This window comes from Dermacentor silvarum, chromosome 9, assembly GCF_013339745.2.
Source record: "Dermacentor silvarum isolate Dsil-2018 chromosome 9, BIME_Dsil_1.4, whole genome shotgun sequence".
Lineage (NCBI taxonomy): Eukaryota > Metazoa > Arthropoda > Arachnida > Ixodida > Ixodidae > Dermacentor > Dermacentor silvarum.
Window position 1 is genome coordinate 143556625 of NC_051162.1, and position 16042 is coordinate 143572666.

Below are 16042 nucleotides of genomic sequence, written 5' to 3' on the forward strand. Positions count from 1 at the left end.
ACTTCGTGTAGTTGTGGAATGTTTTGTCGTTGCTATCAATTCTACTCCTTCCCGGTGAAACTGCTAATAATTTTATCGACTACTCTAAACGACTCTTGCTTAAATTTCCGGCTTATCAGGTAAAGCTTCCGTCCGTTTTGTAACCCAGCGCTTCTCGAAAGTATTCTTCCTACGTTTTTTGGGAATGGCACCTACTGCTGGCCTTGTGTCCTTTGTGACCCGGCCCAATGTGGCAGTGCGGCGGCATATGAAAAAAAGTCTCCCCGATATAAATAATGGAAAGCAACTCCAGCGTAGGCGTAATCGTAGACGAAACGCATAAAGGTGAAAGTGCAGGAGATTGTCGCAGCGGCTGCCATTGATTCTTAAAATTTATGTTCGTGCAGTGCACATTCAAAAATGCTTGTCACGAAAGATTTCTGAAAAGCTAGCCCTTATTACCGGACACAACATCATTAAAGATAAGTGTTGGCGGAAGTATTCTGCGGTCAATTTTTTATTAATGGTGCGTAGGCATGGTACCGTATACTTCAGAACGGTGCCATGTCATAGAAAATAGATGTGCGAGCTTTTCTTTTTCGCGAAGAGCTACAGACATATTACTCTGACTAAAAGGGCGAAAGTACACAATCAATGTCGGAAATGTAAACCGAGATCTTGCGGAAATAAAACGTTAAATTGCAGCCCTTCTATAGCTTCTAACAACGCCTACATATTTTCTGAGACCGTCACTCATTTTCCAAATCTCCTAGGCTTATCACAACCTTCGTAATGCTGAAAATTTATTGTCACCTTCATCCTTTTTCTTTTCTGTGCAATGGAGGACAAACAGCTCTCCCAGGGATGTAAGATTATCCGTGCGTCGCTTATATCAATGAATATCGGCGCGAAACAGAAAGGGACAAGACATATGTACTGTACCTTCAACTGATTTTTAATACTTTTGTAAACACAATTTATACAATTATGTGTGAAAAAACATGACAAGCGAAAGGAATCATTACCTTACGCTCAGATTTCACTTGCAATGGAAAGCGAAACTAGAAACAGAGGAATCTAGCGTATTTCGCGGGATCGCTGGGATGCCATACGCGTAGGTGAACATTTTTGTTCCTTGTGTTACGCACATGAGTCATGTCGCTTTCTGTTTTGCGCTGATATTCACTCAAATATGCAGTACCAACTATCCCAAACAATCACCTTGCCGAGTCGTGCCTCATAAGATTCCTGGATATGGCTGCCAATTTCTCAATGTCATCATGTCACCTACGTTCCTCCCATCCTCGACTGCGCTTTCGCTTTTTTTCGCGTACATTATTACCTCTCATAAATCATTAGTTATCGGTTATATGCAAGACATGATCAGTCTAACTCGCATTCTTTGTCTGTATGTTAATTAGAATATCAGCTAAACCTGCATGAGCTCACCCTGTACCAACGTCGTCCTATATCCTAATGCTGCGCCCATAACTTTTTCTTTCATTTCTCATTTCACATGCATGCAGTCCTTAGCTTTTTCGAAAGCTTATTTGTTAGCCTACAAGCTTCTAACCCAAATGTTAGTAACGTTAGAATTCAATGATTGTACACATTTCATTTTATTGATGGCGGTTAGCTGCTGGTCGTGATTTGGTAAAGCCTGACTTATGCTTTTGTAAATCTTCTTATGACCTGTGTCCACCGTGAGTAATTGGTCTGCACGACCGTATTCTTTCACAGATTGTAGACACTAACTGTCGATCACAAAATCGTTCTCTTTCAATGCTGTTAAACATTCGCTGATATGTTGCCGATTGAAGTCTTCAATCATTTGTTGCAAGTTATTTTCAATGTTGATGAACGGAACAATGTCATCGGCAAAAGGCCGTCTGCTGGGATATGCCAAATCCCATCCGCTGATGCTCGTACCAACTTATTTCTAATCAAACAGCCTGAATGTAGCAAATAGCATAGGAAAGACTGGCGCTTTGCCGCAACGACTTTTTTATTTGTATTTCTCCGCATTCCTTGAAAACTATTAAGGTAGCTTTGGCAGCGTTGCAGTACATACCTTAAAGATAATTACGGTAGTTTCTCTTTCTGTCAATCAACTCAATACTGCAAATATAAGTTCACAAATTTGCATTTTTTCGTTATTGAAGTAATTGCATTGCCCTAAGGTAATTGCGTAACGAAATTCGTAAAGTACGACTTAGACACAAGCTGCAGACATGGTAGCTTCGAATTGCAATTCGAATATACAACAATAACGGAACCGTTACGTGCGATATCGCCTGGTAACGAATTCTGATGACGTTATCACGTCAAACGTGACGTCACACGATGACGTCTTCGTCAAGTGATGATGTTACCTGATGACGTCATGTGATTCATCTCGGAGACGCAGCACACATTGCACACCCCGCTTCTTTACACTGTCCCCGGGATCAGCCCACATTTCGGTCTGAGCATCGCGCACGCGGACATGAAAAATCTCCACCAATTAGAGGATAACAACTTCGCTGTAAAAAATTAGGATAATCCCTTCACATGGTAAAGGGCAGAAACACGGCACTCTACTTATCACTATCGTGAACCTCGCGTGAAAAACACATCACTGGAATAAGTCACACGGCCAATGGCTGCGTCGCTGCCCTGTCCCTTTATAAGAGGCAGCACAACTGGCTAAATGCGCTGTTCATTCAAACGTGGAACCTGTCAAGCACTGAAATCATGGCGCGCAGGCCTGTCATGTCCTTTATTAATTTTGGTTTCACATTTCCTAGGCCTTCTTTATGACAGAGAAAGAACGACAACGTAAAAAGTAGGACCTTGTTAGCTTCTTTTCCCATAAATAGTATGCACATTTTTCTGTGGAAGTTTCAAAATGCAGGTAATACTTAAGAAGTTGATTAGGGATTCTTAATTTATTATGTCCTTAAGCAAATATTTCAAGAATACTTTGACTTGCTCCATCGAATACAGAACAATCATTCCATCAAGTGGTCCTAGAGTGCCTTGACACATTTTAAGCCTCTGGCTAAAATTTCCTGATCATACAGTACAGCTCATACTCAGAAATCTTAAACGGCCACTTATTATTAGCGTTGATGTTTTAGGAAGAGTCTTGTTTATTGCAGGCCACCGGTTCTCGTTCTGTAGCAATATGATACGCATCCATATCTACCTAACTACCATTATCACCTAAATTCCCGAAATATGCCAAAAATATATATTTTCGCCACATAAGCAAGTGGTTGACTCACGGATTTATCACACAATGTGCTGCGGTGAGCAGTACGTTACTTGTAATGATGCTTGCGCCGCACTGCCGGCCGCCGGCCATTCGCCATTTCACTACAAGGTGAACCTGAAAAGCATGAAATATTCTTAGTGCAGTAGTATGCAATGCTTGGAGGGCAAGGACGCATGTGCTGAAGCTCTGTGGCATATGAACATGAGAAATGAAATAGGCTCCTTCCAATAAAAGAAAACAAAGAGAAAAAAATTATATGCATCGGACCAGGGTCATATGTGCACTGCAGTATAAGTAAATAATTTTTACCTTTTTATATTTTACCAAAATTAGATTACCCTTCCACGATACCAAAACCCACCACTCTTACCGCGAGAAGCCGCTTGGTAAGCCAGAAAAAAACGAAAAATAGCGTATGCGGCCTGTTTTTTACAGTCCACATTTGAAGGGACCCGTCCGTTGTAGAAGAGGACCACTTAGAAAACATCCGCATAACGCCAAATTTTTATCTCGTATTGCAGATCAAGTCTGTCCGCTTCACTAAAATAATCAATATTATGCGGCCCGATTGGACATTGCTGCAGAAAAATTTATTTAATTACGCGAGACGGGTGCCACCCAAGATCATTTAGCGTGCGGTTTCATAAACACAGCATGGAACCACATTACAGGAAATTAATGTCAGCCATCACACCAACATGAAAAACAAAGAATCAAACATGGGCTCATCGCGTGCCAACCACACACTCTAACCACTACACCACGGTTGATCACAGGACTCCCATAACAATTTGTAGATACATTTGTGCTTCCGAGTCTATCACTTGACACCGATTGATCACCGTCGGCGATAGTGTGGTATGCGTATTCTTATAAATGTTACCGATGCTTACTTGCACCTGCAAATTTCCTGATTTTATCACCCCACCTTGTTTTCTGCCAACCTCGATGCGCTTCCCTTCTTTTAATATCCATTCTGTAACTCTATGGTCCACCAGTTATCCATCCTACACATTGCATGGCCTGCCCAACTCCATTTCTTCCGCTTAATGTCAACTAGAATATCGCTAATCCCCGTTTTTTCTCTCATCCACACCGCTCTCTTCCTGTCTCTTAATGTTACTCCTAAGATTTTTCGTTCCATTGCTTATTGTGCGGTCCTTAACTTGTTCTCGAGCTTCTTTGTTAACATCCAAGTTTCTGCCCCATATGTTAGCACCGGTAGAATGCAATGATTGTATACTTTTCTTTTCAACGACAGTGGTAAGCTCCCCGTCAGAATTTGGTAATGCCTGCCGTATGCACTTTAACCCAATTTTATTCTTCTGTAATTTTTTTTTCTCGTGATCAGGGTGCCCTGTGAGTAACTGACCTAGATAAACGTACTCCTTTACAGACTCTATAGAGCCTGACAGGCGATCCTGAATTCGTGTTCCCTCGCCAGGCTATGGAAAATTATCGTTGTCTTCTGCATATTCATCTTCAACCGAACTCTTACACTTTCTCGGTTAAGGTCGTCAATCATTTGTTGTAATTCGTCCCCATTGTTGCTGAATAGGACAATGTCATCTGCTAACCAAAGGTTGCGAAGATATTCGCCGTCGATCCTCAGTCCTAAGCCTTCCCAGTCGAAGAGCTTGAATACGTCTTCTAAGCATGCAGTGAATACCATGGGAGAAATTGTGTCTCCTTGCCTGACCCCTTTCTCGATAGGTAACTTTCTACTTTTCTTGTGAAGAACCAAGGTAGCTGTGGAATCCTTGTAATATTTGCCAATATATGTACGTATGCCTCCTGTACTGCTTGATTACGCATGCATAACTAGGTGTAGCTGTGCGTTTCCCTGCTTGTCACTTAAGCATTAATTTGGATAAAATGTTCCGCTCATCGGCATTTTAGCGTCAGCATCTACGCGTAGTAAAGTATGTGGCACGGTTGTCATCAGTTAGACATATATGCATACTTGCCGAATCTCCCGATTTTTTTCGCGGTGTTTATGAAGCAGGATGGTTTCTATGATTTCACGAAGGTTGTTAAAGTTTTTGGGGAAAGCAAATGCTGTTCAGTAAAAAAAATGAACGTGTTGACAGATAGGGTGGCGCAAGGTAACGAAAAATGCTTGCAAGTGGGCAACTATGATGCCTCTTGTGGCTGCTCAAGAACCCACACACCAGAAGGCTGTGTGTTTTGAGCTAGCAGATATTGAATTGACGAGTTCTCCAAGCGTGCGAAAATGGCAAACAGTAAAATTGTTAAAATTGTCTGTACTATCCAAACAGTGCTATTTTTCACTGTCTGCTGTCCCAAATTTACTGCTGTATGTGTACTGAATATAAAGATAAATATGGTTAATAAAGTGCATATATCTGACACCAGCAAAAGGTGTGCTTATACAAAACATTAAAAACAGTGTGTCCTATTCCCCGTCCACTTCTCAACTGGTGTCGCGTGTGCAGAATATTTAAGTCTTTTTGTGTCGTCCACAGTAAATTATTAATTTCCAGCCTCCTAGCGCGACGTAATTTGTCTTGTGTGGTTTACCTGACGCCAGCGAAACTCGAGGTTGTCTATAAGTGTCATGCTGCAGACATTTATATTATTCTTAGTAGACTTCCGTTTCTCCTGACACAAGCACTCTAACTCTCTGCAGGAAACGAGACTCAAGAAAGTTGTTTCAGTTCGCGGGTTGTTCGTAGACAAGCGAATAACTTTATGGCAGAACACCTATAGAAATTAGTTGACTACACGGTTGATGCTGTAAGTCCACAGGCTATCTAAAATGAAGTCACGAAAAACTTCATAAAACATATACACTTAGATACAGTGAGGTTTGAAAAACGGATTTCCCCGAAACCAGAACAATGCTGGAAATCCTACTGTAGTTTTGACAAGTATGTTCATGTTCTTTTTCGGCTTAATATCTTCATGCAAGGAAAGGGATTTAGATTTACCAGTAGTTCGTGCAACAGGTATATTTTAAGGGGAAGGATGATGCTGGCAGTTAAGGCCACAAGTTGCTTACAATCCATGGAATTTGTCCCCTGTGGATAGGCTTCCCTTGAAATATCCTCCCAGTGGGTTCTGACTCACCACAACCTGCGTAGAAAGGTTCCTTACCATTTCAATATGGTAGCCTCCTGCAAATAAAAATATCACTTACCCAGTTAGCAAGCCCCCCTCCCCCCACCCGTGTCGCGCTCATGTAAGTAGCATCAAGATGAGTGCGTTCACTGTAGTATCTGTCGATGCCACCAAAATGAAGGAGGTTCCGACGCCGGAAAGTCGCTGCTTTTGCTGCGCCATTGTTCATATGTATTTATTTAAATGTAAAGATGAGGTAGCGTTTTTATTAATTAAAATATTGTCACAAAAAAGGGTTTCATCCAAGTGCGCGCCGCGTGTCACGCAAGCCAGCGAAAGAACACGCCGGCCCCGCGTCAACTTCAACAGAGGGGGAGAGCGCATACGCCTCAAACAGCAACGCGAACAACGGCGCCTAGACATCTAGAAGAGCATGGACGAAGTGACGTTAACCGGAGAGAGAGAGAGAGAGCACACGCGCGCGCCGAGACACCTTCTCACCCGACGCATCGAGAGAGATTGCTACTGCGTGAGCGTGCGCCAACGGGATGAATCATCACCCCCCCCCCCTCCCTCGACAACGCTCCGACGTTGCTTCGAGGTTTCCGTTTTTTTTGTAACCGTCTGGGCCACCATGCTAGCAATTGTCAGAGCAATTTTACGCACTCCATTGATGTCAAACGTTTTAAATGTGGGCGAACGGGGCACAAAGCCGATACATGTCGTAACGAAGGAAAAGAAGCTCCCCAGGCATCCTGTGTGTATGCCCCGCCAAAACACCAAGAAGACGTAAACGCCGACTTTGTTGAACTCCGAGACAGCAAAAGAATTCCGGTCGTTAATGCGGTGATGACCCAACGCCCCGAATTTCCCGATAAGGGAATGCCTGTACTTGCCGGAAAAATGGCAGACAAACAAATCACGGTGTTACGAGATACCGGCACCAGCACAGTGATCGCACCGAGGGACTTGGTCAAATAGAATGAGCTCACGGGCGAAAGCCGTTTAGTTTACCTAGTCGATGGTACGGCTAGGAAGCTTGCCGAAGCCAACATTGAGGTCGAGACCCCATACTACAGTGGGAATTTCACTGCTCTTTGCATGGACAGTCCACTATATGACTTAATCATAGGTAACATCGAGGGAGTTCGAGCACCAGACGACCCGAAACCTTTGAACAAATCACTGAATATCGAATCATCGACGATCGAGGAAGCTCGCGGAAATCCATCAGCAGCTGACGAGAACACCGCGGCATCAGACACCCGAGCTCAAGCAAAGGCTCAAACAAGGCCTTTCCAACCCCTTTCCACGGCCGATTCCAAAAATATACCGACCGGGACTCAAAACCACGCGAAACACTACCATCGAAAGACCAAGGACAGGAAATTCAAATTGAAGAACCGTTGACGATTCGTGTGTGGCGCAAAGTGTTTGCACCGAAGTGAGTGCCCCGAATGTGCACGAAAGTTCACGAAAGTGCACTTTCGAAATGTGCACATAAACGTATTTATGTGCACGAAAGTGAGTGCACCGATTGTCTATTCATACATCATGAGAAAAGTGTTGATTTATTTGAAAACTACGTTATCATAGTTTTCCGTATTGTTGCACATGTTATATTTCATGTGTTTGTCTTGTTACGCGAGATATGTGTTATTGTGTAATGCAAGTGTGTTAGTTACGCGAGAGATGTGTTATAGTGTAATTCAAGTGTACCTGTGTGACTTCTGTTTGTATTCGATGTATCGCGAGTGAAGTGATGTGTCAATTGTGATGGACTGATTTATGGATTTACAGACTCGTGCGTAGTGCACCTTTGTGCGCGCTTCTTTTGTGTGTTCTGGAATATTATTGCATAATATTCTTTAAGTGGGGGGGGGGGGGCAGTGTCACAAAAGAGGGCTTAATCCAAGCGCGCGCCGCGTGTCATACAAGCCAGCGAAAGAACACGCCGGCCCCGCTGCAACTTCAACAGAGAGGGAGAGCGCATATGCCTCAAACAGCAACACGAACAACGGCACCTAGACGTCTAGAAGAGCATGGACGAAGTGACGTTAACCGCAGAGAGAGAGAGAGAGAGAGAGAGAGCACACACGCGTGCCGAGACACCTTCTCACCCTGCGCATCGAGAGAGATTGCTACTGCGTGAGCGTGCGCCAACGGGATGAGTCGTCACCCCCCTCGACAACGCTCCGACGGCAGTGGTGGAAGGTACGAGAAAACACTAGAAGTTTCCCAGGCTTTGGTCATGCTACGAGATCACGACACCGATAGGAAAGTTCGAGAACGCCTGTGGAAGCTATATAACCACCGTGCAAGAATCGGAAGAGGAGTTCAGTCCGCACCGGTGAAGTGATGTAACCGTGAAGACCGAGCGTCTGCGGAAGAAGGGAATTCCCCGGCAAGTTAGTCGACGAGTTCATCGAGCGTCTGCATTTCCGGAAGAAGTCCGTTCTTCGAGATATGCCCCGAGCTACGCCGAGATCGTCTGACAAGACCAACACGGGTGAATACGATTGGACAGTTAGTGTTCGTTTTCATTTTGTAATTTATGTGTTGGACTATTAGTGCTTGTCGTGAATTACTTTCTTGTGTTTGTTAATACCCATCTGATTTGTATTGTGTTATGTCTAGCCTAAGTGTGCAAGTGTGTGTGTCTGTAACTTCCTTGTGTGAAGAATGTATTTTGTTGTGTTTCGACAACTCTGGGCTCTGACTCGGTCTTTCGACAGCAACCGGCGTTCGCTGGCGCACCAGAGGGCACATTCTTAATTGTCCTTGCTTTCGTGGGATATTTTCGGAAGCTGACAAGTCGGCTTTGGAATTTGGTCTGGCGTTTGCGCCTCGTTCACGGGGTCTGTGACGAATATAAATAGATTTAGGGCATTCAACCTGATCACACGCATGAGGAGTATTGAGATAGAAAAAAACACAGGTTGGAAGGGAGAGAGAAGTAACGATCATAACGTTTTTATATAAAACGTATCGCCTTCTTTTCTAAAGATTCTAACATCAGTATCTCTAACTTTAGGTTGGGATTGCAAATTATTGGGCCTTTTTGCAAATTAAGTCTCCCTAATACCCTATAAGTAAGCATTTTGTTAGCCTAGGAGCTGACCAAAGCGTGCGTTGTAAGTATCTGAGACCGAGAAAGTGCTTTAGCACGGTTTAAATAAATATATTTAGGCCATGACGAATCGTGCGTTTCATAGAATACCCACTCGTTTATATTCCGACACTTTTTGCAAGTAAGAATCATTCTATCACTTTTCAAAAGATGACTGTCTGTTACCTGCTCAAAAACGCATACTGACTGTTTTATTGTAATTATTGTTAATATGCCAAGCATAGCACCAAGTACGAAATAGTGCAAAGGCGCTCTCAAGAAGCAGGCGGTCCTCGTTGCTTGTACAGGCATGATAAATGACATAGTCGTCTTCGTGAAGTCGAATTTTAGACAGAACATGTAGTTGCATCAAAAATGAAACATTCTACAGCAAGAAAAATATTGCAACCAATACTGAACCCTACGAGCCCCGCTGGGCTCATCATCACCACACGTGGTCATGTGGAGACCAGCAAGGCTATGCAACATATTCTTGGCAAAGTCAGTATGGCCTTTCTGGCGCAAACAAATTCAATATGGCACACCACTGCCTGCTTCCAACACTACGTAGTAATGTCACCGCTTCAGGACATAGATAAACTGGTATTGCCGGTCTTGTCACACATTAACGAGAAAACATAGAAGCCACTCACCGTGGCGGTTGAGCTTTGTGTCCAGTTTCTGTGATAAACAAGAGTAAAGCATCCCTTCAATATCGAAAAAAATAAGGTGATAGTGCCAAATACTAATCATGAATTTCAAGAAATCACTATAGACACTGATAACGCAATTACAAAAATTACATCAGACGACGTGCCACGTGTGCCCACACGAACGAGCAGTTAACGTCGATTTCAGAATTTATTCATGACATTGCACGAACAGCGCGCATCTATTTGCTGTTTGTAGAGGTCGATTTTGTATGGGAAAGCTCTTATTTTGCAAGTACTTTGCTTGCGTCCTACATCTGCAGCAGGCGCTTCGTAATTCCTTCATATCTTTTTGTTTTTTGCAGAACTGCTACATTACCACAGCATTTGGTTTTTTTTGGCGGTGAAAACGCAGAACAATGCCTTCTCGCAATTTGTCCCATTCGCATAAGATACTAGGGTCTGAATTAGACATTCCAGGCTATGGGGATGGATCATTTTTGTGATTGTCAAAGTGTGTAGGAATAGCTCTGGCAAAGCGAACCTTTCTTCGCCTCTTCTCTTAAAGTTTGGAGTGCTTGCTGGTGGCGGTTGCCATCTTGACGTTTCTACAACAACATGGGCCACTGGGTATTTGTCACTGGCTATTATGCAGTAGTTACACTACAGTAGCTACTACAGTAGCTACACAATACACAACTTCAGCCACTGTGTATATGAGAAGGGGCCATTTCCAACTAGATACGAGGTGCTACCCAAACGTTCCAGGACATTGGAAAGCACGGGCAAACAGAGTGTGGCACACATTTCCGCCGCTAGAAGTGGCTAGCAGTACGCCTTGCGGATCAGGTGTGCTGAACTACTTGCATCTAAGAAGAAGTACTGCTTTCGGAAGTGTTGTTATGCACGAAATGTTTCACTGATTTGGCGAGTTTCTTAGCAACGAATAAGGCAGAATTCAAGAAGCGAAGAAATTGCATCAAATTTTGTTTTAAGCTTGCCGAAACCTGGACAGAGACTCATCGTATGCTACAGGACGCTTTCGGAGTCGACGCCATTTGCCAAAAAAAGACGTTCATAGTGGCATAAACGCTTTAAAGATGGTCGAAGGTGTGTTCACGACGATGAACGTTCTGGCCGTCCGTCAACGAGCGCAACCCCGGAAACGATAGCTGACGTTTGTAAGGATATCCTTGGAAATCACAGACTAACTATAAAGGATGTCTGCGACATTGTAGGACAGTTGTACGGCACAGTTCAGCGAATTTGTCGGATGTTTTGAACATGGGGCGCATTTCTGCAAAATGCGTGCCAAGACTGCTCAGTGACGAACAGAAGCTGAACCGTGTTTCTCTCTGTACGGAACTGAAGCAACAAGTCAGAGACAATCACACATTCCTCTCCAGTGTAATAACCGGAAATGAGACATGGGTTTATGGCAACGATCCTCAAACCAAACAGCAGTCGTCGCACTGGAAGTCGCCATGTTCTCAGCGACCGCAAAAGGCACGCCAAGTTTGTGGGAATGTGAAGTCCATGCTCAATGGTTTTTTTTTATTGCGATAGCAATTATATGGACACTCCAAAGCAGATTTCTGCCTTCGCTGTCGCCGTCGCCGTGAGGTTCCGTATGACGTCAATGGAGATGAAATAGTCGCCGCGCGGTAAGGTAAGTGGTTCTTGAGGGAAAGGGAAAGGTTGGCGCTATCTTCTGCAGCCCTTGAGGGAGCACGGCTCAGCGCCAATCGCCGCGCGCCGCCGAACGCTGTATGTGCGAGTGAAAGGGCGCGAGGGACGCGCGCTTTCACGGGGAGTGAACGAACGGCGCAGAACAAACGCGCGTTCTGTGCCGTGCTCCCTTAACGGCTGCAGAAGTAGGCGTCTCTTTCCTCCTTTACAATCACCATATATGTAGAGCAAACGCGCCTTCTTCTGACGCACGAAAGGCCGTAGGGGGGAGGGGGAGGGAAGGGAGGCGACGTGTAGCTGCGGCACCAGGTGCCTATTTATATCAGAGGCTCCGGCAACAGTCACCAACGCCGCACGCATTTTGTGCGAACGCGGGCAAAATGCCGACGGCGTCGACAACAGTTCTGCGTGTTGCCGGTGCTGCTGCATGTCCAAATTTATACAGCTGATAAAGCTACTATCATTACTCCGTATAGCTCTCTTTTCTTTTTCTTTATTTATTATTTTGCCTACATGAATTTGCCTAAAAGAAAATCTTACCTCCTTGACAAACCGGGAATAGCGAGCCTTACTGTAACGTTTTGAGGTGCTTAAGAGAGAGCATTCGTCGCAAGCGTCCGCTGGAGTGGAAGAAGTGGCTTCTTCCTCACGACAACGCGCCCGCTCACATGTCACTCGTGGTTTGACAGTTCCTGACTTCCAAACAAATCACAGTACCTCCGCACCCACGATATTTACCTGACCTGTCCCCTTGTGACTTTCTCTTGCTCCCGAAGTTGAAGTTGAGACTGAAAGGACGTCGGTTTCTCACTGTTGAAGAGATACAGTCGGAATCGCAGGCGGTCCTCAACGCTATGTCGCCTGGGGAGCTCCAGGAACGCATGAAATTGCGGCATAAACGCGGAGATCGGTGCATACATGCTCAAGGGGACTACTTTGAAGGAGGCAGTGCTGATTAGGCATTATGATCAACACTTTTTTTTACGACTGAAGTCCTAGAGCTTTTGGGTAGCACCTCATATGTGAGCGTTCAGCTCAATCTCCAAGAATGTGCACGTACGATGGAGTCGGCGCCCGAATAGGGAAGTGGAACGCGAGGCAAAAAGTTAACAAGTGAGCAACGAAAGCAGCTGAATGTGAAAGAAGAAGAAAAGGAAACAAAATGTGACCAGAGACCGCTTGGAACGAGGAGGTACACTGCAGTGATAAAAAAAATACGTCGGCAACAAAAATGTTATTCGGCTACAGAGAAGTGACGAAGATACCGCCTACAGAAGCAGCCGACTGTGAAGACAGAAGGGAACAAAACGAAACCATTGCATGCATTGAGCTATAAGCGTTGAACTACCTAGACGTGAACGAAAACTTAAGCGATTACACTTCCGCAGGGGGGGGGGGGGGGGGGGGACTACCAAAAAAAGCTCCCCCAATCAGCAATTTCCACATACTCGTGGGACGCACCGAATATGGCCCGCAGTATCTGCATGATTTCCGCGCATTCACGGAGCATCGGATGCTTCTTTACAGGATAATTGTTTAATAGGGACTTTGGCTATGAATATTATTAAATTACCATTTTTCTTCATCAACGTACGTGACATGCGTGCGTACCTTTCTGTCTTATATAAGTGTTCACTTTTCCAGTTATTGCCGCCTTTCAACCAGGTTTTCCTTGATTTCCATTTTTTTGCTTGTTTGTTACAAACTTTTCAATCGCTGTCCCCGAGAGTACCCTTCGAGTGCCTCTGAAAGTCCACCGGACCTTCTACTTCAATTTTCGCACTGAGAAGAATTCAACTAGCTATATTAGGAACTGTAGACAGCTGATAATGTTTAGCCACGTTACCTCACTCCGAAAAAATTTGGTCATTGCAAAGTTCTTTTTTTTTTGCTTTGAAAGTCTGCTTATTTAGCGCAATGTACACGAAGAAATTATTTCAAAACAAATAACTCAAGCAAATACCATTCGCCCTTCACAAAGTTTATTCAGAGGCATTACTTAGAACGTATTCCTCGTATTGTCAACTTGAATCTTATAAAGACTCCCGATTTGGACTTCGTTATGCGCAACTAATGCACTTGTCAGTCAGGCAGTCGAACTGAGCGTGGAATTTTCTAACAACGCTTGGGAAACGACCGATGGGCGCTCTTGTTTCACGTCACTATTACAGCATTGCTGTCTCAAGAATGAAGGCAATGTGTAGAGCCTGTGTTGCTGATTTTAGCTACGGCGCGTAAAGAACTATCGATCATTATTGTAACGCGTAGTTTCACCGAGAAAATCGTCCCAATCCTATTGAAACCGAACAAAACTCCGTATCTATTTGAGATGTAAGTGCGTTCGGAAGATATAAAAGTAAATGATTTCCCTTAAGGCAGTATCGGTTCACTATGGACGCCGAACGATTGAACGCTAAATAGTGCCCGTCGTAACTCATTGGCTATCGCTTTCTGTTGCGTAATCCAATGTGACAGTTTTGATTAGCGGTAACGGAGCCGTTAGTTGGTTGAATGTGGAATGCAAAAACACCTGGGTACAGCGCTCGCGCTTCTGTGCATGTTAAAACACCCTAGGTTGGAAATATATATCATACTTTCACTTTTATTGATGTTTGGAATACACGAACATAATGGCAATTTATTGACAAAAGAATGACGGCTTAGTGACGCAGCACATATAATCTACATGTAGGTGTGTTTAGTCAAGTATGTATTTTGACGCTGCTTTGTAACCTGGCGACCGAGCGCACATCAATAAGTGTTCGTACGCGTACTCCCATCGCGTAATCGACTGACATTAAACTGAAGCACATAAACTAAATTCAGAATGTGTACCACTTCCCCTTTAAAAAATAATTTGCCTTTGCAGGAGGACAGAAAAACAACTAAGCTGACTAGAAACACTTCACTCGCATTGAAGGAAAGATGTTTGTTTCGCGCCCGCGTTCAGGGCGCCAACGCTCGCCCATTCGATGAACATCAGTAGTCACATCTGGCTAGATATAGAAGGGCCGCAAGAACAATAGCTAATTGTCGTGCTGCCTTCCTATCGGTGCGTTATAAGGTCCTTAGTAAATTTATACTGTAAGAACTTCACATATTATTTTATTGATTTCACAATATTTGTAATAGAGTTCCTGTTATTGAGAAGCGAAACGTTAGAGTACCCTGCCCGCGATTGTAGAAGCGCTTACCACAGCATCGATTCCATGCAACAACACGAGAATGGCAAAGGCCAGTTTGAAGAGTTGGAAAGCAGGGCTATGTTCTGGAGCTCCGAAGCATGGCATACTTTCTCCTCCAACGAACAATGTCCACACAGGAAGATCAAATGGTTATGCGGCGAGCCCAAGGGTGTAATGTGAATTTTTATATATGAATCTATATTCAAAGGTATCGTCGAGAATACAAGAAAGCCAATTTGCCTTTGAAATATAAAGAAAAATGGCAGGGACATATGTGCAGAATTGTCTTTCGACCAGATGCACCGCTTTGTTATCTGCCGATTGTCAGAAGCATCATTTTCCGCGATCTCTACCTCGTAAACCTATCAGAAGAGATACATGTTTCTTTTTGCTTCATTGAACTCACGGCATGCAGCACAATGCATCACCAAACTAACTCTTGGAAACCATGAAACCTGGCAGTAAATGTTTGACACACCGTAGGCTCTGTTTAGTTGAGTCGCACGTTCTTTTTTTTTTAAGCGTGTCCCGCACCAGTTCTTCACGGTAAAACTACTGAAGCGTTTTTTGTCGGGTATTCCCATACAGACGACCGTCTTCAGGCAATACAAACTTTTCGAACAGAAGGCCCTTTAAAAATTATATTCCACGTGCGCTCTAATAAATAACCTCATACAATGTTTGCGACTGCAACTTATATACTTTCCACTAAGTTTATCATATTTAGAGGTCCCTGTACAGTGTCCGACTATGGCACCTTCTCCTGTATTAGACACACATCCAAACATGTATAACTTTACCTCACCGATGAAATATGAATATAATATGCGCGTTGAACGTAGTAATACAATGACATTGCTCCTAACGGAAAAATTATTTCTTTCTAGGTAGATGAAAACAAAAGGGGCTAAATATCACACGCATGGAGCTACCGCCTCTAAGTGCATGCCACAAATGAAAAGAAAAATCTACAGTTGAACTTAAAGTCTTGTTTTATCTGGTTGAATTGTTCGTTTATCATATGAACCCGTTGCTGTGACACGTGAAGTGTTAAACAGTGAGAATTCTCAAGGCGATTAATATAACGTGTGAA

At 43.8% G+C, this 16042-nt stretch overlaps 1 protein-coding gene across 1 annotated transcript in view; it reads right to left on the minus strand.

Annotated features, from left to right (window-relative positions):
- Positions 1-15091, minus strand: part of LOC125939915 (brain-specific serine protease 4-like) — a 114762-nt gene extending 99671 nt beyond the window's left edge. The window contains exon 1 of the mRNA XM_049655441.1: positions 14959-15091. Coding sequence (XP_049511398.1) covers positions 14959-15054 — 96 coding nt within the window. The 5' untranslated portion in view covers positions 15055-15091. The remainder of the gene's footprint in view (positions 1-14958) is intronic.
- Between the last annotated feature and the right edge of the window lie 951 nt (positions 15092-16042).